The 27148-nt window shown below is 29.2% G+C and overlaps 1 protein-coding gene across 2 annotated transcripts in view; it reads left to right on the top strand.

Annotated features, from left to right (window-relative positions):
• The window catches only part of unc-13-4A (BAI1 associated protein 3), a 41118-nt gene extending 19127 nt beyond the window's left edge, over nt 1-21991 (top strand). The window contains exons 7-20 of one of the 2 annotated variants that reach the window (XM_040708727.2): nt 1313-1429; nt 1828-2100; nt 3702-4068; nt 4403-4630; nt 4682-4917; nt 9682-9831; nt 17704-17755; nt 17825-18079; nt 18652-18966; nt 19033-19275; nt 19347-19562; nt 19623-19929; nt 20001-20330; nt 21438-21991. In XM_040708727.2, the coding sequence (XP_040564661.1) occupies nt 1313-1429; nt 1828-2100; nt 3702-4068; nt 4403-4630; nt 4682-4917; nt 9682-9831; nt 17704-17755; nt 17825-18079; nt 18652-18966; nt 19033-19275; nt 19347-19562; nt 19623-19929; nt 20001-20330; nt 21438-21526 (3178 nt within the window). In that variant the 3' untranslated portion in view covers nt 21527-21991. The remainder of the gene's footprint in view (nt 1-1312; nt 1430-1827; nt 2101-3701; nt 4069-4402; nt 4631-4681; nt 4918-9681; nt 9832-17703; nt 17756-17824; nt 18080-18651; nt 18967-19032; nt 19276-19346; nt 19563-19622; nt 19930-20000; nt 20331-21437) is intronic. The other variant, XM_071887179.1, reaches the window with a different exon arrangement.
• The last annotated feature ends 5157 nt before the right edge of the window (nt 21992-27148 follow it).

Below are 27148 nucleotides of genomic sequence, written 5' to 3'. Positions count from 1 at the left end.
CTTCAAACTGGATAATTGATTTTTGTAAAAATACTCTTACACTTATAAAACCCATAAACTTTTACTTGATTTTAAATTTCAATAATTGGTTGACAAAATTTGCATTTTCCTCCTTTTTCCCTCCTTTTTATTTTTTCAGTTTTTTTAATCAACATGAAGGGGATTTTTTTTTTTAAATTGTAAAGGTGAAATTAATATTTATAAATTTGTATATAAATGTTCATCTATTGTTTGTGGTTGCACAAAAATAAATAGTCATCATCCTTGTATATATGTATGTAAATTAATTAACTACATTTGAACAGTGTGATCCGTACAATAAAATTAAATTTTTGTTCCTCATGAGTATTTATTCTTCGCTTTATAAATCAATCAAGCTAGTTCATTTAAATTAAATCATTTTATAGTATATGTACACTCTAAAAATTGAATAAAAATATATCTTCCATGATAAATTTTCACAAGCAAACAAAAATTTTGTATGTGGTATACTAACTCAAAAATGAAATTTTGGATCTATTTTACAATCCAACTTTGAGTTTTGATGTCTTAAAGATGAAGAAATAAGCAATTTGATGAATTTTTGATTACTCAAATGTAAACCAAAATAATGCAAGTATAATACAGCATTAATAATTTGTTCGTTAGCTTAACATAACCTAGGGGTTTTTTGTTATTTTGGTCTTGAAAAAAAAAAAAACCCAAGACCCTGTTTTTATCTTAAATTTTTCAATTTTATTTTTATTTTAAACCATATAAAAATGAAACCCTGATAATGTTTAAAAAAAAACTTTTGAGTGGAAAATTTATGTTCCATGAAAACTTTTTTTTAAACTATATAAATGAAAGGCCAAAAACATAGTCATAGTGTTTTTATAACAACAAATAAAAAAAAAATATAATTTTATTGGTAATTCATAGCTTTTTAATGATGGATTGTCAATTATTGCTTTGGTTTCCGAGATATCACTAATAAAAAATTCATTGAAATTTTAATTTTTCATCTTAAAGAACTTAGAGTTGTATTGGGTTAAGGATACGAAATTTCAGTTTTGAGTTAGTTTACTGCTAATATTGTCAAATCTGTTTTCTCTTAAAAATTTCTCCACAATCAAATACTTTTGCAATTGTTAAAGTTGTTTATAAAATATCACATTCTTTAATTAACAAAATAAAATTTTGAATAAGTATGTGATGTTTTCATCACAATTCTAGTTAAAACTTTTCTTAATTATATTTTAATTAAACAAAATTGTGATTTGATTTTTGTCTACAAAATATTTTCTTATTCATGTATATGAATCTTTTTTAGTCAACTGACAAGACGTGCAAGTTTAGATCCATATTCAGATCAGTTTGAATCTAGTAGTGGAAGTGAATCCCTTACATTAAATCGAATTCAAATTGAAAAAAACAAAAAGCGTCACAGGTAAAATCACTTTTAGATTGAAAAGCATATTAATTTTAATAAACACTAGCTGTATTTATTCATTTATTGTTATTCAAAATAAATATTATGTATTTTGTACAATTCAGTTTATACGTTTTTCAGGAACATAATTATGCAATTCCATTACCGTAGTTAGTAGATTCAAATCATTTATCTATATTTAAACTATATTTGTCACGTTTAGTATTTATAGATTATTATTAGAGTTTCGGATCTTTTTTAGTCCTTAATACATGATTTAAACTAAATAAAAGCTAACAAATGTGTTATTATTTTTTCAATAGTCAACTTATATCTTATTTTATAAATAATACTTTATTCAGGAAATTATTAGCATATCCAATCTTTTATTCGATGTCCTATATTTGTATTTGCAGTAGTTTTAGAAAATTTATCAGACGTAAAAGTCCCTCAAAATCTCCAACAATTCCTGATTCACCAGACGGATTTGGATCATATTCACAAGAAGAGCATTCCATACAGTCTTCTTTGTGTAAAACCGATTTATCAAGCCTTGCAATCCCTGCAATACCTGCAAAATTTGTCAAAACAACTACGGTAAAACCAAATACACTCTTTCCAAGATGGAACGAACGATTTCGATTGGATATTGAGGACTCAGAAACAGATATTTTTCATTTAGATATTTGGTAAGCTAGTTATTACTTTTTCTTCTTTATATACTAGATCGACGCACATATATGTTTAAGACAATAAATAAATTCAGTGAACATAGATTTGAAAAAGAGTCATCGACGAAGAGAGTTGAAAATTTTTTTTCGTATTGACTCAATAACTAGGACTTTTATTGACTTAGATATGCCAAAATTTTATTCAAGATAGATACATCAGTTTTTTATAGATTAAATTCGTTTGAAGATTATAAAATTATTATTTTCACAAATTGGCGTTCAAATGTTGTTTCTGTTCATATAGGAGGATGCAATTAAAACAGTCTTTTTTGAGACAGTTTGAACAGATGAGAAATGAAATAAATTTGATATAGAAATAGAGAAAATTGGATTCAAAAAATATATTTTTTAATATATTGAACTAGACTTTTCTACTTTTCATTACAATTTTCAAAATATTCGAGCATTTAAAGATTAAGATATAGAATGATCTATAGTTGTAATCTAACACTTTATAGAAGGTTTTCGATGTTATTTTCAGCTTACTTTCACAATAATTAGATTTAGAACCCTGTTATTAAGCATACATTATTACAAAAATTACTTTCACACTTTCAAAATCAGTTTTAATCCAATATTTGTAGATATGAAGAAGAGTACACATTCTTTTTTATATTGAAGAAAAAACAAGAAAAAAACTTACAACTAGTATCTCAAATTTTGACTTATTGTCATAGATAAAAAAACTATTATGAAGAAGCTTTTTGTAGTTGCTACATAAATATCTGCTTTTTTATTTTCTAAAGCAGTTCTCATTATTTTTTCATTCTTGAGGGGAAAACATATTATTCGTATAAACCATAAAATGAAACCACAATATGTTTACTCGTGATGAAGGAGAGTAACACTGATGAGTAATAATTCTAAGCCCTTCTTGGACTCGCTATGGAATAGAGGATCGACATTGGAGTAATTTCTACCCATTTCATTTCTAGATACGGAGTTGGTTTTATGTTTATTTCCTTCATCTCATGCTGATTGTAGCTAATTTAATGAAACACCTTGACAGCTAAGCTGCTCACCTACAACACATTCTTCAAATTGTCAGGATGAACACGTTAATTTTTTGTTTCTTTTAAAAATGACAAATGGCTACATAGTATTATTTTCATCTAGCCTTATTGTTATTAATAAAATTTCCCTGTTTTTTCGAAACAAAAATCCTGAAGACGGATTTAAAAAAAAAAAAATTGGGTTTTTGTTAGGTTCAATGTTTCTACAAGTACATTAAACAAAATTATTTTGAAAAAACTATTCCTCAAAGCTAAACTATATAATAGAATCATTATTATTTATAGAATAATTTGGATTTCCTAAGAAATATATCAGCAACGCGTATTTCTTTTGTTACTAGGCTTTCCCCCTTTCCCTTTTCATATTTGCAAAACCAAGCAAAGAATTAATTATTCTTCTAACAATAAGTGTTGGTTACGTTATCTATAATGTTTATAAAGTTTTATTATTCTAAGAAATCAACATAGGCATTGGTGAATAGTATTTATTGAAACTTGTGAATGAAGAATTAAAAAGAGTACATGTTTTTTTAAATCTTCAAACAGGGATCATGATGACGAATCCTCCGTTTTTGATGCAGTTAAAAAGCTCAATGAAGTAAAAGGAATGAGGGGTCTTGGACGCTACTTCAAACAGGTTGCTCAATCTGCTCGTGCGGGTAGTCAAGATGATTTCCTTGGATCTGTTAATATTTTAATTAAGGATTTGCCTTGTAAAGTCGTTGAAAAATGGTACAATTTAGAGGCTCGATCAACAAAGTCTAAAATCACTGGTTCTATTAAGTTGAAAATATGGTTGTCCACACGGGAAAACAAGGGTTTGTCGGATGAGGATGACCGTTGGAACGAAATAGAGCAACATCAAATCATTTATAGTATATTTATTGATTATCGACTAAAATCTCATTACTCGGTAAGTGAATATATATGAATGTTGTTGTGTCAGTCCTTAGTTATTCGGTCCATTCCAGTCTTAGGACGGGTGGGTCCTTAAGACCTTGAATTCTTTGGACTCTCAGTACTAGAATTGGTTAAAAAAAAAGGAGAAATAAAGTTGATTGAAATTATATAAGACCAAACTTTATCAGTTTTAGGACTGATATGCAGTACTGAACTTGACCGGACCGAGACTAAACTAGACAAGACTGCAGTCTTCACTCCTAAATAAGGATCGACACAACACTATACATGTACATATTTTAAGGATTAATTGTTCTTTTTTTATATGTTACTCTATTGATTAAAAGGACTCCAGTGCTCAAAAGTGGGATGGGCAACTTGATGAGTCTGCAGAAGCAATACTTCATCAACATGAAATCCAAGGAGACCTTTCCGAATTTCAAGTTGAATTTATTCGTTGGAAAGTACTTTTGGAAAAAATCAAGACAAAAAACATTGGATTTCATCTCATACTTTCATGTCTAAAGTCTCTTGAGAAAAAATGGAGCGATCCTATTCAATTAACTAAGCGAGAGGTGAGAAGAAAAAAAAGGAAGAAAATAAATAATGAAATGAAAATATTACAGGAAACGTTTTTAGCTGAGTCTTTTGTTGAATATATCGAGTATGGAATTACTCTCATTCGCTATCATCGTCAGCTATTCCCTCCAAGAAATAAACCCGCTTTTGTCAAGTTTGAAAACTTGCTTAAATCACTATCACAAATTTCGAAAATGAAGCTCGTTTCTACTTGCTGCTCTTCAATTGATATGGATTTGAAGAATAAAATTATTCGATCCATCGAGAGGAGTACAGCAGACTTGTAAGTGGTTTTTTTTCTCCTTTCATTAGTACTATTCTAAAGAAAATATTGTAGCTATGGGTTATTATGTTTTTCCTATAGCACTAAATGTTTAATACCATTATACTGGCTGGTTTACAGTTTAAATACTTTGGAATTTATTAACACATAATCTAAACAACCCAATAAAACAATAATTATTTAAGTAATCAAATTTTAAAAGAGTAAAAACCTTTCCTCCATATCACAATAGTTTAGTTTAGTTTTTTTTCTTCATTATTAATCTCATTAGATAAAATTTCTTAATATTTTTAGGGAAAGTTGTAGTCAGTGATCTTATTGTATTGCTATTTTTTTAGTTCTATCTTAAACAAATATGAAATGATCTTATAAATATAGTTATGGAAATGTACTTTTTCGTATGGCCCTAACAAGACTTTATAAATTTCAAAATGGGTCTTCATATGAAAAACTTCCTGTGGAAATCAAAAACGAACATTCTGTTGTATATATATAATACGGCATAAATTATTACAACAACTAAGTCTTCAACATGACTTTGCTTTCAATTTATAACATAATATGTGACGTCTGTGAAAACTTTCTATTTATTTAACTGGAATAGTTACCTCAGATATTATTAATGTAACATTATATTTAATTCCAAGAAACTTTTAAAATATTTTCTCTTTACTAATTTCAAGAAAAGAGCAGCTTATATGTCACAACGTTTAATTAAATAAGTTGCAAGTAGTTATGAGATGAAATAAATACACACAAACCTCACTCCGTATCTAGCAATGAAATTACTTTGCTGTCGATCCTCAATTCTACTCCGAGGCCAATAAGGACTTACACTTATATCTCGTCTCTCAAACTAACTTTAATTTTTCCCTTTTGGGGCCCGAAAAGCCAAACATGAAAGCCTTTTCTCATTTATATAAAGGAAAGCTTTGAACTATTGGATGTCAAAATGGAACCAACAAATAGAAGGACTTAAACTTTACTGTTAATTTGAAGATAGTCTGAGAGACGATATATAAGCGTAAGTCCTTATTGGCCTCGGAGTAGAATTGAGGATCGACAGCAAAGTAATTTCATTGCTAGATACGGAGTGAGGTTTGTGTGTATTTATTTCATCTCATGACTGCTTGCAACTTATTTAATTAAACGTTGTGACATATAAGCTGCCCTTTTCTTCAAATTATCAGGAAGTCACGTAATTATTTTTTTTTAGACATATTGACGGATAACTCTGTCATCATAAGGGTCAAAATCGTAAGCATTTTGAGCATGTAAAAAAGAAGCCGAAAATCAAGAATTGACGATTTGAAGAATGTTTTGGAGGAAAGCAGCTTAGCTGCCATGACTTTTTATTATCAAAATTTTATCCTTTTATTGCCTTGTTTTATTATACATCTGACTCTAAAATGTATTAAAAATATATTATTACATCGTTACACAATCTTATTTCCGTATTGTGTTTACAAATTACTATTATTATGGAACTAATAAAATATTTTCTGAAACTATCCTACTTTTCTCTACACAAATTAAACTAAAAATATATATATATATTTGTACAAATCTAGCCATTTTTAGCGATTATCAATACATATTACTTTTATTGAAATTAAATATCACTGTTTGTCATTGGCATAAAGTAGTATTCAATGTAGGTGTCAAGTCTTTTTTTATTAATAAAGTAACATGATGGAATTTAATTAAAATTTATTGGATATTTGTATATTTTATGTGCTAAAAATATCAACTTTGAGCCCCCAAATTGGCGTCTTCTTTATTTATGATGCAAAGTATGACGTTAGTAAAATTGCTCTATAGGAAAATTCTTAACGAATGATGATGATTAAACTGATTCAATAAAAGAAAAAGAAAACTATTCTTTCTAATGAATTTACAGAATAGTTTAATACTATTTTGAGGGTGCTAATTCAAATATGATCTTTTATTTTCTCTTTCACAACAACAGATGTTTGCGTTATAAATATATGTTCAATTTTTATGAATTTTAAGAAAAAATATATGGTTTAGTTTTTTGGTAAATGCATTTTTAATTCAGTCTCCTAATAAACTGGAAAATATTTTTATTTTCTTTTAACATACATAACCTTCACTTTCAGTATGATAAGAAAGTAAAGAAACACATTTCTAATAGCAACACTCTTGTGCACGAATAGTTTTTATTAATGCATTTGACAAGGAATTAAGCTTGAAAGTTGTTTCAATGAGTTCTACTAATATCTGGAGTGAATCAAGTTTCAAGGTAATTAATAATTACCTTGAGATGTGAAAAAATTCATATAAAACAGAATGTAATCTTTTCCAGTATACTAAAAATTATGTTCTTTTTTTATAAAGCAAAATTAATTAATAAAACTCAGAGAAGAAATGAAAATGGGACAGACACAGTACTGTCTAATATAATATTAATATTATTAATCAATTAATCATTATTAATCCCTTCGATCCTCTCTCAACTTAATTATGTATTAAAGATTTACATTATATAATATTGTACATCCCTTGCCAAAAAGATGTTTACTCGCTTAAATGGATAAAATTTTCGATCTAAACTTCATTTTTTTGGAATTGACTTGTAAAAAATGTTAACGGTAATATCTGTAGCACTCCTGGCTTGAAACACTTTCTCTACCCAATTTTTTTTCAATCCAAAATTTTTCATTTATAATTAATGTAAAAAAATATATTCTATATTAAACTATGGAGGCCAAGTCAAGTTTCGAGTCCAAGTTACCACCTCTGACAATAATTTACCATTGTAACTTAAATTGTACATTTATTCTTATATTGACATTGAATTAATCATAAGTGTAAGTATAATTTAAAAATTTGGTCTCTTCTCTTTGGTGAGAAATTAAAAAAATAAAGGAAAAATCAAAGAATAAAATAATTTCTTCTTTCCCCACAGTAATTTTAGAATGGGAGCTCGGCGTGCTTCATCAATAACTGTTTTTATTACATTCCAACCTAAGTGAGTAGTAAGAATGATAGAGTGACGTCATATGAAAAGTGACATCTTGTGAAAAAGTGTTAAATACCATTATATCTCCTCACGCTAATGGTCGTGTTTCGCTACTTGGTTTAAAGGCTATGTTTCTCATATATAAAGTACAGTAAAAATTCTTTTGAGCATGTGCCATTTTTAAACAACGAGCTACAGACTGTCACACCACTTTTTGGATAATAGATATTTTGTCTTCTCATACCCTATTAACTTATTGAATGTCGAAACCTGGCAAAAGTAATTTCAGTTTCAAATTACATGGATATTTATAGTTTTATACTGTTCAGATTTAGGAGATTTTATGACTTTCATTAAAAAGCAAAGATATCTGGATAATTTTCGGATTAAATTCTAAATCTCAAAAAACTATTTAAATATAAAACAAAGTAATTGAGCTTGTCATAATTAATGGTCTAACAACGAATATTTATAAATTAGCAAAAATATTACCTTTTTTTCTAGAATAAATGTTATTAAATTTAAAAAGACAGTTACATTATAAATTAAAACTGAAAGAAAAAAATGACATAATGAATATGCAGAAAGGAGTTTAAATTTTAAATTAGAGCAAGACATAATTCGAAGATTGTTCTGTTGTATAATAGGAATTTTCAGATTGGTATCCACAGCGTCTGTATAGTTATTATTCTTTTGAATAAGAAGGAGTAGTTTTCGAAATATACTCATAGTATTAAAATATTTATGGCAGAATGACTTATTTCAAATATGTTTTTGCAAACTGAAGGGTGAATGTTCTTTTCCTAAGATATTGTCACTATTATTTAATTTCTGAGGAGTGAACTTCTTTTTTACTACATACAAGCCAGGATTGATATATATTCAACTCGATTGTGTATACTCATAAAAGTGGGAGGATTTATGGCAGAGTAGAATTGAGAATCGACATGGGAGTAATTCTTGATATTGTCTTTCCCCCTCCCCTTCCTCGTCACAACTGCTTTTAACTGATCTAATGAAATGTCATGACAGCTAAGCTTCTCTCCTTTACCACATGTTTCAAATGGGCAGGGTTACCATATTCATTTTCAATTTTTTTTAACGTACCCAAAGTGCTCCCGATTAGTATTATTGAGGTTATCTAAAGAAAATATGAGTGGGCGCGAAGTTTTTCTTGAAACTTTTTGTTATTGCATAAGTTCACTTGTGCTTTTATTGAGGGATTTACGCAGAATAAAGTGGGAAGGGGTTAATGCAATATCAGAGCACTCAAGCATTTTATACTTATCTATGAGTATACCTTGGATTGAATATAGGAGTACAAGGAGCACAGCTATTTATTCAATGGGTAAATAAAAAAAGATCAAGTGACCAATAGCTATTATTTGAAAGATGGTGAGACCATCAAATATTGGTTGAATTAGACTACAACATTTCAAATAGACTAATTTTTCTTTTGATTTCATTTAATTCTGCTGGTCCTATATTCAAATGTATATGCGTTTAAAATAAATATGGCAATAATATAATCAATTCGTAGAGTAATACAGTGTATTGACTTTGATTTATGTAATATACCTCACCTAAATTATCTATGTATCTATTCATTAATTTTCTCAATGATTTTTTTTAGTAAAAATTACTTTGATTTGTATGTCAAATTTATTTAATTGCATTCCAGGAATGATACATGTATCCTGATAAATAATGTGTATTTATCATGATTTACATATTTATTTATATTATAACTTTAATCCATTCATTTTGTAATTCATATCTAGATTCTGTAATAACTTTGATCTCTCAGCCCTTGAAGGATTGATATCCAACGGCAATGCACGAGAGGCTTTGCAAGATATAATGGATCTGCTCATAATTACAACCACGGATTTAGAAATCGGTTTGCAATACTATCATACTTTTTTTGAAAGGTTAGTCACTTTTTTGTACATACAAAATAAGGTATAAGGTTCACTATGCACCAGGATTCAGCACTGACTCTTCTGGGTTCGCTGCGGTATTCATTTACAATAATTTTTTTTAAACATGTGAACTACAATTATTAGTTTAAAATTAGATATGTAATATACTTTAAAAAAAATATAAATCAATCAAAAATGGAAATTTTACCTTTGATTTTAATAGATAAAGCAAATTATATATACAACAATTGTTGTGTTCGTCTTTGTTTATTTAGTACAATCCAATCTTTGGATCCGTACCTAAGACTGTCGATATTAGAAACTGTCAGCCTTAGAACTGATTAAAAGAAGAAGAAATAAACTTGCGTGACCTCATTAAGTACCGTACTTTATCAGTTTTAGGATTGATATACAGAACTGAGTTGAACTGGACTGCAGTCCTAAATAAAAATCAGCACAACAAACGAAGTTCTGACTTTTCAATAAAAAAAAAAACGGATGAAAGAATTACTTTTGTATAAATTAGCTGGAGTGAAAGATGACTTCAAGAGTTATCAAAAAACTTATCCACAATAAATGAACTTTTGTTCCTTGTTTTCAAAATTTTATGTCAAATTTGAGTTCAAATTAGTTTTATGTTATAGTACAACAGTCAGTTTGGGTTACCACAGCTGTCATGGGTGTATGTGTATATTTTTTTAGAACTTTGCATATTAACTTCTAACTTCAATCATTTTCCCTATCAAAATAAAGAAATTCTGGGATTTAAAATATTTCTTGTTTGGAAGAGAGAAAATACCACTTTTAATCATTTTTGTGCTTCCAAAATTTAATTTATTATGTCATTTCACTATTACAAACTACTAGGTATTTTTTAAATTACAAAGTATCTTTAGCTTAATAGGGATAATGGTTGAGGTTAGAAGATTATAAATATGCAAAGTTCAAAGAAATAATTTATATTATGCTACATCATTTTCGGTCTCCGACAAGAAACCACATTAATTAATGTTGTTTAAGCAATAGAACACGGAAAGGACAACTCAATTGTTTAATTGCAGTAGCTTTGGCCTAAAAACCTTTCTTTAGGAGTCAAATTTTTTAATAGTATCATTTCTATTCAGAGTTCTGTTTTGAAGTGAAATAACTATATAGATGAAAATTAAAGATAATAACAATTGATAAAAAACATTCCAGTATTCGAAAAATAAAATATTTATTAAGTTGTATTAAATACAGTTAATGGAAATGGGTCGAACCATACAAAAATCAAGTAAAATGAAAAATATTCTTTTTGAATTGTTTTATATTATAGCTAAAACTAAAGAATTAACCTTATATTACAACTTGAAAAGATTTGTTGTGATAAAAAAGCCCAATTTGGATTGATTTTTTTTAAGTTTAACTTTTAATTTTCTTATAGAATATTGAATAAATAGGTAATTCAAGGTTGCGTGAAAAGTTCTTAAATTAAATATAATTATTTTTATTATTGATTAATCGTAATAAGCAACTCATATTGTAGAGGTAGTAATATTAACTTCAATTTAACTATGTTTCATATCTAATGTATGTTATTAGTGTTTATTGATTAGACGTAAGTAATCTAATCAACATATTTATTTTATCCTTCATTTTTTATTAAAAATTCCATGAGAAAATTAAAATTTCAACTAAAAAAATCAACCGAAATTGGTTTTTTTTTGACGTCAAATATTTTTATGTGGAAATATAAATCTTATTCTTAAGTGTTTGCTATAATAATAAAAAATATTAGATTTGAAATAAGATCCTTCATTTTATTGGAACTGTATTTCGGATAACTTAACAAATAATTTATTTTCCAAATGCTGTAATGTTTTTTATCAATTTTTATTACTTTTAATTTTCATCTTTATTATTTTTCTCTTCTATATAAGGCTCTAAATAATAACTATAATCTGAAAACATGATCTTTCATAGAAAGGCTCTAAAGGCCAAACTTATTGTGGTCGATAGTTTTAATAGTCATTTTTGTGTTTTGTGGGTCGAATAGCATTAAAAAAATGTGTGTTTTAGACGAAGGGCATTTCAAAAATTAACTTTTGCTGCATGGTGTTACCTACAAGTCCGTTTCAAAGTTATACAGTTTATATACATACGTGTACGCACATCTGGAAACTCACCATTAGCTTTTTCATACTTAGGTAACTGTTATAAATTACTTCAACTTTTACTTGTATATTAACAAATTTAATATACTCATAAAAGAAACAGAGTGGTTTAAATTACATACCTCCATTATAAAGAAAAAAAAAAGAAGAAGATTATTAATCAAAATCATTCATGTGTTATTAATTTAATTTTTTCCTTTCAAACTTCAAATAACTGTGACGTTTTAAATTAATTATTAATATCATTAAATTTTTATGTAAATATGAACTATTACCACTTTAAAAAATGATTTTTAAATATTTGAAGATTGATGGTATCATTATTTATAGAAAGTTGTGAGTTTGTCTCTTATGAAGTATTTGGGATTGGGGGAGACTGGGAGTCCTTCTGTGGACCGAGGTACGAAGCTAAAGTATATAACATCTCATTATTTAATTCTTCACGACATTTTCTTTCATCTTCCTTAAATAATTAGAGTAAAATTAATTTTAGGAGTGCCTCGAACTAGAAATATATTAAAATATTATATAATTAAGAATCACTTAAGTATCGAACGTCACTTTGCTTAACTTTATAAAATTCATTTTCTTGTGGTTAAAAGTTTGTAATAATGAATTTTAACTTTCGTTGTTGTTGCGGTTGAGATAGAAAAAATGTGGTAAGGTCAAACTGGTATAGTTTAACCTAACTCATCAATATTAGATGATAATAAATTGTTCAAAAATACATCTTTAACAAAGTATAAGGATACTAAGTAAAAATAAAAATAAATTTTTGAAATTAATACGTATTTCAAAATTTTGGGATTGGGGGTGGAAATGTAGAATTCCAGCTTCCCAAATATTTGGAACGAATATTCATAATTTTGTTCCGGAATTGAACGATGTAGGTATTGTTCTTAAGTTCTAGGACTATTAGCCGTAAACATTTTTTGCCGAAAGGACATTTCGCCAAAGGAACGTTTGTGAAATTTGGCCGAAAAATGTAATTCAGTTTATTGATATATGCGATGGCATATTTTGATCCAATTTGAAATGATAAATATTTATAATTAATATACTATGTATATTTATCATATCAAATAACATAAGTAAATTAATTTATCGTATTTTGCCAAAAAAAAAAAAGATCATATTTCTCAAATATAAACCAACATTTAAAATACAATCTCGATAAGAGAAATATAAGGCACTCGAAAGTTGAGGGCCTGAAACCATCCTATAGATTTGACCTCATCATTAACCTAATTACATGAAGTATCTGTGACATTTTTTTGGAGCCGTTTTTACAGTCATTAAATAAGTATGTACATCTATTCAATAAATAAAATCAGGGATATAATTAAACTCTGATAAATGAATTTACTAGAATTTTACTTGATGTAATACAATATTTAATGTTTACTTTAACTTGTTTTAAAAATTAATGAAGTTGTAGCTGGGTTATCATTCTAATTAGTCCATTTGATTAAAGGAACATATAGAGTTTTAATATTCATATTCTCTGATAAAATACCATTTCAGATAATTATTAAAAATGAAGTTACACATTCAAATGTCATTGTATCATATAAGAAAAATACACTTAAAAATTCGTTGAATTAGCATATTTGTCACTTTTTATAGTTTTCATAACTTGGCTTGAGATCTATTGGAGGTATGAATTACAATGCTAGATATACAACTCAGAGGGTTCAAGTCCCTTGCATGACTAATTAATTAAAACAGTTTTGTACTCTTTGAACAATAAATGCTATTAAGATACGACGACCATCCTTCTTTTCTTTCTATTCCGATTCCAGATTGCTCCAACTGTACTGAATTTTACAGGTTTCCTCCCTTACGTCTCTCATTTTCTTGTGCTCCACGATCTTTCTTTGACTCCCCGTTTCCCATCAGTGGTTTGCCCCGCGTTAGCCAACTGTCTCTTTTTATGAAACTGTGTGGATCATAACTAAGAAAAAACCACTGCTTCTGCCTGATGTTATGCTTGTTCGTCTATCCATCAATATTTTCCAATATCCATAATACATCATCTTGAATGATAATTAATTGATAGCAGAGAAGTGATTAGGACTTCTTCCATTCAAATTGCTGTCGTGTTTGTTTATTATATAATTTATTCAAAGTACTACAACGATAAAGATTTGAATACATTCGAACCACTTACTGCTGTGCTGTGGTTAAATTATGATAATTAATTAATCTAATAAATAAAAAAGTATTTTTCTGTAAAATTAATACTAATTACATTTTATCCATAAAACATATATAGCAAATGAAAAATACTTACATTTTTGTCAAACTATAATTTTAAATTGAATTGATATATGCAGTCGTACATATCAATATAGTACATATTATTTTGGACCGAAAATTGCGGTCCAGTCCATTCCGTTCCAATCCAGTCCCATTTTCCTTCCTTACAGAAGGTAAAATTGATCCCTCGTGACGTCAATGAGTGTGTTTTTCCTTTTTTTAATTATTCCCTTCTATTTAATAGAATACATTATATAACTAATTAACAGTATAACATGTTTGTATTATAATGAAAAAAAAAAGTATTTTTTGCAAGATATGTGCAATAATCTCAATACATATTTCATATATCTTATTTGTCTAAATAAGCCATCGATATTCTTATTAAAAATTCCAAGGACTGACAGTTAAAGACCGGCCCTAAGACTAGACTGGACAGAATAAAGAAGAAACAACATAATACTAATACATCTCATTTTTTGGCCAAATGTCCCCCAAATGGTATTTCGGCAAAATGGCGGCTCGGCAAATTGTCATTCGGCGAATAGTTAGGTTCTCATATGGATTTATTATTGATAATTTATGAGCATATACTATAGGGGTAGGAGAGTCAAAATAGGAGATTAATTAAAAGAATATAACATAATATTAAAGGTGCGAATTTTATATCCGGATTAAGCTTAGACCTCAGTATTTTGGCAACTCTTATCCATATTTATGAAAGTGTTTACATCAGATTGGGTGACAAAACTGTATAAAATATTTTACAAAATCCTTTAAATGTCCTCTGAATATGAACACCATACGGGCATTATTGTGTACCTCTGTTCTGGGCACACGCCCAAGGATATTATTGAATGTACAAAGCTGCCCAAATCAACTGTTTACGATGTTGCCAAGGCTTTCATGGAGTCTGATGGGTCTGAAATGTGGGGTCTGAAGTAAAAGGGCAAAGGAAATAGCTCACCGGATCCGAGCCTCTGTGACTGTATTGTGTGGCGTGTCTTGGAGAGAGAGAGTACAATATACGTGCACATAACACTGTTGACTCCTTACAAGCTTCCATTCTCAAGGTAATGGTCATCATGGACAATATAAATATATTTATACAATATATTTCTTATAAAGGCAAGTTCAGGACCAAGTTGGAGGCTGTTGTTGATGTTGGTTGGCTTTAGTGATTAAATTCACTAAATTTTAATATACTTAAAATCCCCACCCTGTATACTACTAATCACACTGGAGACTATTTACAACTTGTTTAATTAAGATTTTGCATTTATTCAGCTCAATATTTAAATAAATTAATATATGCAAATATATGTACATATTTTGTTTCTAAATTATAATGTTGTTTTATGTTAGTAACAGCACCCTCTACTACTCAATTCACTCAACTACTTAAAATTCATCCTTTTTCCATATTTCTATATTTTACCCACCTTTTAGAAAAATCTTGTAAGTACTTAATGTGCTTAACTAATCGTCGACTAATACTTTGTTTGAACAAATCTTTTGTAGGAACTTTCCTCTATCGTTGAACCTTTTAAATAAGTAACAAGAAGTTATCCTATAGTTATGGCTGTAAATCCTAAGCTTTTTTGATCGTGTCAGTTTTTGTTGTGCTTGGCAACCTCAACAGTGTTTATTTTTATTTTCCTATGCTCTTATAATTAGTTTTTCCTTTTTGAGGTGATAACTTCCAAGTTAAAAGTCTAACCACGAATGTGTGTGCTCATATATGACAGATAACATCATTGAATATTTGTTGGGGGGTTATAAGTGTAAGTCCTTGATAGACTCAATTAAGAATCGAGATCGGAATAATTCTTACCAATATCGTTGTTTATTTCTTCCTCCCTCGTTACAAGTGATTATACAATCTGTCTGTGCTTTCTCGAGGGGGGCACCTATGAAACTACCAAAAACTGAAGAGACCTATGAAAAATTGTATATTTGAAACGATAGAGGAGATAAAGACTGCTTCACTGGAAAAGTTCAAGGCTTAAACCGAAAAGTGCTTATGAGTACTCTTTCAAGGATTGGGGAAAAAGGGTTGGCACAAATGTATTGTATCTGGGGGGAGGGGCTTGCTTTGACAGGGAGAACATAAATATGGATGAATAAATAAATATTTTTTACTAAAAAACAAACAAGCCAGTGTTCTCCGTATGCTAAATTGCTAAATACAAAACGCGCGAGTTAATTCACTATAACATACCAGTTTTATTACTTAATTCAATCCTTAACATATACTGAAAATACACATGAACTATGATATACAAAAGAGAACAATAACAAAAACAAAGAGAAACAGTGCTCTTGCTATACATGTACACCCCTACAATATTTCGTTAATACCCCCTCACTATTATTTCGTACATCAAAATTAATTCCATGATTTACATCAAGGATCACTATATACAATGTACTCTATAAACACGTTCGATGCTACATGCACATACACACCCACAATATTTGATTAATACGACTACAATGTTATTTCTAAGATCAGAAAATGTTTATGATATACATCATGGAACACTATATACCGTGCCTCCAGTGACTTGTTATATATTCAGACAGACATCAAGACAAACTTTGCTTTTTAAATATAGATAGGATATTACTTATAGTGCACAATTTTTTTTGAGCCTGCGGGTCCTACTTTTTTAAATTATGTCAACGTGTCCAACCCGCAATAAAACACTTAAATTTAAGTCATAAAAGAGTTAATTTTGGTGGAGTTGTATCATTGTGAAATACATAACCCACACACTGGATAATATACAACTCAATATGTTACTATAATTGAATTAAGCTTATATTATGAAATAATTGAATACGGGATTAAAACGCCGAAAAATCTCTGGGAAACGAGATGTAATTGCAACAGCTTGTTTTAATATATGCATACATAGTGTTATGCTCGTCCTAAGTTAGGTCTGAAGAATATAATCCCGTTTAGTTCAGTCCTACAACTTTTAAAGTTTGGTCCTTAATGACGTCACTCAACTTTATTTCTTCTTTGTTTAAACAGTTCTACTACTGAGAGTCCCAAGGACCACTTCAAAAGACCAATATGACTGGTCTTAAGACTGGCATGTACTTAACTAAACAAATTAGGACCCACACAACACTATAGGTATATTTACATACAGGTTGAACAATATAGACATGTACTCACATTAAACAACGGATGATTTTATGTACGTATAAGTACATATTTCGTGTTCTCTAATGTGTTAAACTTGCACTACCATCCTTTAATTTCCCTGATGGTTGAAAGAACATTAAAGTTTCTGTACATGTATCTTATGTGGTCGAACTAATAAATAGATACATTTATACATTACATAAAGTTGTCAGAAACTTTGAACATTCATGAAAAGATTAAAAAAAATATAATATTCTAAGTAAATTACATCTCTTCATATTTTTCTAAATACACTTTTTTTTTCATTAATAGCATCCTTGAAATAGGATATTTCACAATTATATACAAACAATATGATAAGTTGGTAATACTTTTCTTTATTTGTGTGTACTTTTAATAGTATTTTAATCAATTTTCTTTTATGTATGTTTAGATCACTGAGTCCCTTTGCCCTCTTATTCAACGAACAACGTCAGCAAGCTATGTAGTCAAACATATTGCAAGTTGTCGAGTTCAAGACGCTTATATATCTTTTTTTTTGTCAGAAGTCTGTTTAGCTTTAGGAGACTTTTATAATCATCGAACTAATGTTTCCTCTCGGAGTTTGCATTTGTTAACCTTTAGTATTCACTATCAGGAATGGTTCATTCCCATTTATAACAATTGGATCAAGGAAGCTAACAAAAAGGTAAGAGACGTTTCATTTGAGTTCATTGTAACAAAAGGCGTTCGAGATCAAAGGGCCCACCCCTCTCCTGCAGTATTGATATTGCTAATACAAGTATAAGTAGAAATATACGGACAATTAACTTTCTATATTTGGTCTTTATATTGAAGTTGCCCCTCTAAAAAATTAATTTAATCTTCTGGGCTTATTATTGTAATAACTCATGGATTTCAAAATAACCCAAGCAATAATTATTTTTTGAGTCCGATACAAAATATTTGGGGGGGGGGAAAGGATGGCGAATTAATTGGTTTATATTTTTCTTAAACTTTCATTTAAAAACAATGTAAAGATAGTCAGAATGTAACCATAGTCACTTCTGTCAACCTTTAATTTTCCTCAACATATTCGTAAAAAAGTTTATCTGCCAATATCTGGAGACATTCTATGATTTGTTATAAATATATATATGTAGTTAACAAAGTTGATTGATTTTATTGATGAACTGTAGGCCATAAAGGCTGCTTTTATTAATTCTTCCAAGTATTTCAATTTTTTCAATAAGAAATAAATAATTTATATATAAATTTCAGCTCCAATATCGCTTCGAAAAAATTACAGAACTCGATCGGCTTATACCATTTAAGTCTAAAGGTTATGAAGATGATTCCATGGAAAAAGTACTCAGATCATCTTCTTGTCAAGACCTTACAACTACTTTTCATTATCTTAAGGAATTCTGGAAACAGTTAGGCCTCAATTCGGTTAAAAACCCAAAGGTTCTTATTGTACCCTTAGTAGAAATGATAACTCAAAAAGCCGAATTTTATGCAGACTTTATGAATGAAAGACTTGCCTCAACTTCTACCCTTCTCGAAGATTACTCAGGCTTTAAGTTGGATGATGATGTAATTTAAAAAAAAACCACAATATTTTTAAGATTCAATTAATTTCATATCACAACATATACTTAGGTTTTGATCGTCGTGAATAATTTGGAACATGTTCACGCTCATATTATATGTTTACCTCAAGAACTAGGGTTTACAATCAAAGAATCTGTTTCCTCCACATCTAGTAATAGTAATTCTGACATAATAAAGAGATACAACTCAGAAGAGGATAATTGTGATGAAAAACTTAAGAATGCCATATGTTCATCTTCAAAAAAGATTGATGATACGCTTTATTCCATTTTAGAACATCTAATTGCCAAAGTAAGTTTGGAATATGTTTTATGGACCTTACAATTTAGAACTCATTTACAATTTTGAACTCCTACTTTCAGCTTCGACATGGGCTCAAAAAACACATATTTCATCTAGCTTGGTCACCAGATACTTTACCCACTATTGACTCAATTTCACCCCTCCTGGAGTTCCTCGATTCCAATCTGGCTATACTGGCAGAGCGTTTCTTAAAAGGAAATTATTATAGGTCTCTGGATATTTTTTGGGAGTTAATTTTGGTAGAGCTTCGAGACATTGCAGACAATTCGACCGGGGTAAGCCAAACGTTGAGTGTGAAAATAATAATAATTTATACTACCTTTTATTATGATTAGGAAAAAATGCCATTGTTTTTTGATAGACTCGATGATGCTTTAGAAATCCTCTCAGGGTTCTTTACCCTTGGCCTCCCTCAAACAAAGCTACATAGCTCTAACTACAAACAAATTCATTTACTATTTAGTCTTAACAAACTCAGCACTGAAGCACTCATTGATAAATATCATAGAGAGAGGCTCGCTATGACTCTAAGAACGGAAAATTCCCCTTACGGTACTCTAACAGTACGAGTGCACTACAATCATGAATGTCTTTATGTTGATATTCTCAAAGCTAGAGATGTTATTCCACTAGATACAAATGGTAATAAAATATACTATCCATTAAAAATTATCAAACTTGCTCATCCTCAATATGCATTTGATCTCGATTAGGACTCAGCGACCCATATGTAATCATAGAGTTACTTCCAAAGCATCTACATCATTCAATGTACCAACAAACACAAATCCAAAAAGCAACACTGAACCCAGTATTTGATGAATCTTTTGAATTCCCAGTCTCATTAGAAGCTTGTCGACAGCCTTCTTCAATGATTTGCTTTACTCTTATGGATCATGATGTTCTTTCATTTGACGACTTTGGAGGTGAAGCATATTTGTCCTTAGCAACGATACCCGGTGTTTCTTGTCAAAATAGCTCAATCGATAATTTCCACGGACTCAAATTGATTCATTTGCCCTTACTTTTCCAAAATAATAAAGGTGAGTCTTTTAATTACATTCATGTCTAAATTAGTTGAAAGAAACTTATAAAGTACTTACATAAATATAATTTGAGCTATCTCCTCATATAAATAATAATATTATATATATGCAATTTATAGAAAAAAATAATTAATCAATAATGCAAAACTATACCAATTTATTTAATATTTTTTTAGAAGAAAGTAAAGTGAAAAAGATCTCTAAATATTCAAAAAGGTAATTTGATATATGATGAACTTTCTTCAGAAAATTAAACTTTATACTTAATGTAAGTAACTATATAAAGCGTTTTCACGATCTTCATAATTTATAGAGACATAAATAACCTAATTTTATAAAAATATAAACTCCTTTTAGATTAAAGAAACTGGTGAATTGTAATTGTGTATTCGGATGTCATAATAGAACTGTAAATAAAAGGGCTTAACTTTTAATATCTACCGAAAATGTATCTCTAATTATTATAGCCCAGACCACCTATTAGCTTGATTAAATTGAAATGTCGCTGTTTTTCTTGGGTATTAAATTGGATACTAAGGAATAGTTCAGTTTTTCTCATTTTTTTAAAATAACCATATACTTTTTCTAAGAACTATACGCTTCCAACGGAGGATTATGCATCGTGTGACGTCAGTAAAAATACCCTATAAACATTGATGAGATTACAAAAAAGAAAACTTAATGTATGTGTATTGAATATCTTCAGAAAGAAAGAACTCTGGCAACCATATATTGTTTAAAAAATGAGCTTATGAGTTAAAGCTTTTACTTAATTTTGAATTTCAATAATCAGTCAACAAATACATATTTGAAATGTGAATGTTTTATGGGTGTATAATTACCTTTGGAATATTAGTATTGGAAACGTAATGTTTATGAATAAATTTATATAGATTTAGGAGTGTAAAAGGTCACCTTTTTCCAAATAAGTTTTTATATGAAGATACCAATAAAATATATGTTTATATATTTTAAATCTTGTGCTCAAAAAGAACTGTATCAAAAGTATGCGATTGGTGTTTCCAATATCAAGAATGATACCGTCAAAGGGTTTAAAAAGTATTGGAAATTAATTCTATGTATTTTTCAAATATATATTTTCAGAGCATCCCATACTTAATGCACTTGAAAGCCGTTCTGGAGATAAAATGACTCAAGAATTCACAAAAAAACATAAGCATCGAATTGGATAATCAATATAATGAATTAGTCTTTTTTGTTATACCCTTTTATAAATAATTATATTTTCATGTTATAAATTTGTTTCACGTTACCCCCTCTTCTATTTATAGAACATGACATAAAAACAACGACTCAAAAACACATATTATCAATGGAAAAATACGTCACTTACAAACTTTCTAATAATCCATCACAATTTATCTAAAAATGTTTAAACATAACCTTATAGTATACATATATATTTATATAAGTATATATACCTGCCTTTTCAATCAATTTTTTATCTTTTGATTTTTGCCTTCCATTTGTATTCATTCAACCCATGTATCAATAAAAATGAAAATTACCTCAGCTTTTTTCTATAATTTGTATACGTTATTTGATATTTTTAAACAGCTTTTTGTAAAATACAGACAATAAAAAACCCTATTTAACAAGTATCGGAAAATATATAATAAGTTTATTTAATCAATAAATTAATTTGGATTGTTATTTTTATTATATTCATACTAATGCTCTCATTGAGTTTTATACCTAGTTATAGAAGTATTTGCCATTTTCAGATATTTTGTTTAGTATAACAATTATTCCTTTAGAGTTAAAGCTTTTACTTAATTTTGAATTTCAATAATCGGTCAACAAATACATATTTGAAATGTGAATATATTTGTATTTCGTCCTCTTAATCCTTGTAATAACTTAGAGCGTATACTTAAAACTGATTTTTATGGGCATTTTAGGCGTAGAAACAATCTGATCTCGTTTCTTTATATTTATAAAATAAAAATTGTTCAGTTTTAAATAAAGCTTCTATATATTTTGGAATTTCAATTATCAGACAACAAATTCATTTCATTTTTCTCACAACATTTTTAAGTCAGCAACGAAGTTAATGTTTTTGTTAAAGTTAAAGTTATGTTTTGCTTCTGTTTGTTTGTTAGTCACCAAGATTACAGCAAAGGCTAAGGATAGATTTTGATCAAAGATTATAAATGATTGAAGCAAGAGGCCATCATATTTTGAGAGATCTATGACAAGGGGCAATGTCAACCTCTTCATGGGAAATTAAATTAGCCGTATGATTAACAAAATCTACTTAAAATTGATCATCAACGATACATATATCTGAACATATTAGGAACCAATTTTATGGATCTGTGGACCTTTTTGTCATCAATTTTCCACAACATGTTGCCCAACCTCCATGTTGAGTGGCAATTTCTTTTGCCACGAGCCATAGCAAGAGAGAAAGACGACGGTGTGGGAGATACGGTAAAGTAGGCTGTCAGCACGGCTATGCTTAGCTGACAGGGATTTTGACACACTGCTACCAATGTCACCTGAGTCGCTGCACAAAAGTACCCGAAACAATTTTACAGACACATAGGAGCTGTAGGCCAAGTGGGATTTGCCCTCCCTTCATGACACACATGGAGTGCATCATATAGTGGGATGTCATGGGGATGGATCAAACACAGGATGTACTCTACTGGTTAGAAATCATACCAGTACACTTTTTTCTCTTCAACCATCAGCATCTCAGCTGTATCTTCTACACAAGGGTTCATTTCTGCTATTGAAGAGCTGAGACACCCACCACCTGTCTCCTCTGACATGGAGGACTGTTGCTCAACTTTCATCAAAACAAGGGATGGTCTACACCTCTATTTAATAAAAAAGAGATCAAACAGGCAGTTTGTGGAATTGGTCACCCAAAAAGACGACATAGGCCCGAAATTCAAATCCTACGAAAAGGTTTATGCGAACCAGTCCAAGTGAATTGGACTGACTATCATTACAAATATTCAGTATGTTTGTTGTTGGTTCCATTAATTTAGATGTTCATATTTATTTAAAATATGATTATATGTTTTCAATATGTCTATATGCTTAGGCATAGATTTTTAGCATATAAAAAAATATATAAAAATCACCAAAAAATTAATCCCTGTGTGACAGTGTGATGATGTGTATGTGAATTTATTTATGTGTTTGATAGCTGTCTGTGGTCTAGATATGTGTGGTTCTGTATGAAGGAATGAAAATATAGGGATACCTTAGCCATTTGCTCAGTCACCTTAAGAACCACAGAACCTTCTTCCTAATTTATGCCTAAACTAAGCAATATAACTAAGCAAGAGTTAGCCCTCCAGACTGGGTTGACCTTTTAAATAGGTAAAATGCCCTATTTATGATTGTGTTTTTGTCTACTTCAGACATGTAAAATCCATAACGAAAAAATATAACATCCATAACATCAATGTTTTGTGATTCTTTCTTTAACAGGAAAAAAAAAAAAAAAAGGTTTCCTAAATGTGCTGTTTTGTACCTCAAACCCTTCCCTACAAAATGATAGTAAACATTTTAGTCTTTAAGACATAAATTAACAGAGTTTTCATCATGTGTTCAGTGAGTTTAAAAAGCTTGTCCATTTCTGCAACATTCATAACACTGAGTATTTTGTCACTTATCTTAAAATCTGAAGGTTCAAAACGTTTAAAATTGCAGGTTAATCTTTATACAAATAAGTGTAATTAAATATGTATATTCAATAATCTAATTCAATTAAATGTCTAGTCAATGTTAAGCTTAGTTTCCAAATCTATCTCTGAGTGTAACATCCATCACGCTGGAATTACCCACAGGTACACAAAACGTAAAAAATATATAACCGCCCATTACTTCGAAATAAATTGAGATTCATAATTCAATTTGATTTTAGGCGGAGGTTTTGCACTCCACCATTATAGTTTTTTTTTTTTTTTTTTTTGTCAACGAGAACTTCTAAAATTTTAATCATCCTTGGGTTTTTACAGGCGTGTGTTTGGAAGTGGGAGAGGGGATATCAATGTAACCTGCAATAATATAATTATAATGATTTTAGGAAAAAATGGCAAGGGAAATAATGTCAAGGAAAAAATGGCAGGAGAAAAGAAGGAAAAGTGTAAGTGGAAATAATGGCAAGATTCTTTTAAATTAATATAATATATGCAAATGCTTGTCCGTTAATCCAAGATTCTTGTCCAATATGAATAATCCATTATATCTAATGATTTTATAATTCATAACAGAAAATTGAGCCCTTTTCCATTGGAATCGCTGTTGTGTTTGTTTATTTTTCTTTTATCATTATATATAATATATTGGTGATAGATATTAAATCAGTTTAAAAGAATCTTGCCATTATTTCCACTTGCTCACTTTTCCTTTTTTTGCTCCTGCCATTTTTTCCACAACCATATTTTCCTTGACATTTTTTCTGTTGCCATTTTTTCCTGAGACCAATTATTGATTATTCCTATACAAATATTAAAATTTGCCATAAGAGGGGGGAAATACTTTTTAATAATATAAATATTTTATAAATTAATTATGATGTATTGCTAGAAAAAATATTTTTTAATATTTATTAATCTACCTAGTTTGATTTATAGTATATGAAAACTGTTTCAGCTTTCTCTAAGTCACAATTTAGGGCTTTTAAGGTAATTTTTTTGTTTCTCGAGGTAAAACAATTAGGAATGTACCCCATGTAGGGGCAAAATTTTTGTTGATTAGTATTATAGGCACAAAAAACGATAGATTTGGTAAAAATATACAAGGCTTTAAAATCAAATCCGTGCTTACGTGTACTGGCGAATTTGTTATGATGTAGCTGTCTGATAACGTTTAACTGGCAGAATCAACAAACTTCAGTCAAGTTTTGGATATCATGGCGGCTTTTAATTGGATGAATAGTTTTGTTTTGGTACATGTTGAATCTAAAACAAATTAAACATTGTTATCTCCTTACTCTCTGATTGTCCTCATCAAGGAGACAATAGCCAAAATGCCGAAGAACTACCTCATCAACCCCTACACCTCCTTTTGAGCCCAGATCCATGCTGTGATTAATGTGGGAAGCGGATATATCAAATAAGCTCTTTTTAATATTCTTATATAGAATTTAAGCCAATTTTCAAGTATATTTGCCTAAAAATGAGGCCTCAATGACATTCTTAACACCCTATAAATTTATCCGAACAAAAGCAAGAAGTGAGGATAATTTTTATCAAAAATAAGTATGGAATATAGTCTCTACGAAATTTACTCGATTATTTTTGCTAATAAAATATCTTTTGGAGGTGTCACAAATGGTACTTCAAAGTTGGAAAAATTCCTGATTACAATCCAAGAAAAAAATCATTTTATATATTTTATTTAAAAGGCCACATGAAAGCCAACTGATGCCTCAAAAAATCGAATGAGAACTTTAGATAAGTGTTTCTCAAATATTGTGCTACAGAAAATAGCTAGATGCACTGCTAAAGTTGTATTTCCAATATCTATTAATGAAACAGAACAAAAATTGTGTTCAATGCTACACTTTATGATTAGATTTGGTCTTTGTATTAATGTGCTCTAGGATTTAAAAAGAAGTTTGAGAAGAATTGTCCTGAACGACATAATATTTGTACTCTTGGGTCTATCAATCCATCTCAGAATGTAGAATACAAGGAATACATATATGCTTTGAAATATTTATATTTTAGAAAGTAAAAAAAAAAAATCTAAATTGTAACTTTATTGAGTTATGTTCAAGAGTATTTTTATAGTAAAACAGTTGATGAGAGATAACACTCGCGGAAGACAAATATACTAAAAGATATTTTGCACTAGTTGCAAGGGATTGACGAAGAGAAGTGATGAAAATCGTGTGTAGTTTGGGCTTGATAAAAAAAAGAACCAAAAATCAACATGGGAACCCAGACTATTCAAAGAATATTTTTAAGAAAAGTACCTTAGCTAGTATGAGGTTTCAAAGATCAGCTACACTAAGCTGTGGCATAAGAGGAGAAGGAAATAAACAAGAACAATGATAAGATTTACTTCGAAATCAACCCTCAATTCTATTCTGAGTCCTACAAGGACTAACAATAATAACTCTGCCATAAAATGTCAAGGTTGTCAATTATGAGCACACAAGAATGATTATTCAGTGGTTAAATATAATTGAATGTAGAAGGACAATAAATTCAATATAACTTATCGTCTTCCTATAATTTATATTTCAAGTGGAATAATGCTAAACATTAGGGTTTACTACATGAGATTCAGGGATTCTATCTTCTTTGAATTTACCAAGGATTTACACCTATCTTATTATATGAGAGTTTTTTGTTGCAAGTCGTATATAGTCACGGAATTCAAAAAAGTGGTACCGCAGGCTCTAAAAAACATGCCTCTATGCCTAACAAAAGAATTGAGAATATATATATATGGGTAGGACTAGCTTACAATTGATTATTTCTTCTTAAAATATGAAAATAAATGTTTAAACCCTATAGTATTTATTAACGGAATCCCGAAATTTAAAAACTTGTTTCCTGGGATACCGCTCAAAGACTATTTTCTGGTAAATGAGAAACACTAGGATACATATATCAGGAGACGTGCTTGTATATTCATATATATTAATGTTTAAGCATGATTATGTACATAATGTTTGGAACCACTGAAACCTAAGCCATTAACTTGTCAAAAAATGTATAAAATTGTATATACAATATACAAGTACATATTATATTAATGAATATCGTGCTATATTATTTTGATATTAAATGAAGGATATTAGAATCGATATTAGGGGTGGA

The sequence above is a fragment of the Lepeophtheirus salmonis genome, chromosome 3 (assembly GCF_016086655.4).
Source record: "Lepeophtheirus salmonis chromosome 3, UVic_Lsal_1.4, whole genome shotgun sequence".
Lineage (NCBI taxonomy): Eukaryota > Metazoa > Arthropoda > Copepoda > Siphonostomatoida > Caligidae > Lepeophtheirus > Lepeophtheirus salmonis.
Note: the sequence above shows the minus strand (reverse complement) of the source record. Positions and strands in the feature narration are given on the sequence as shown.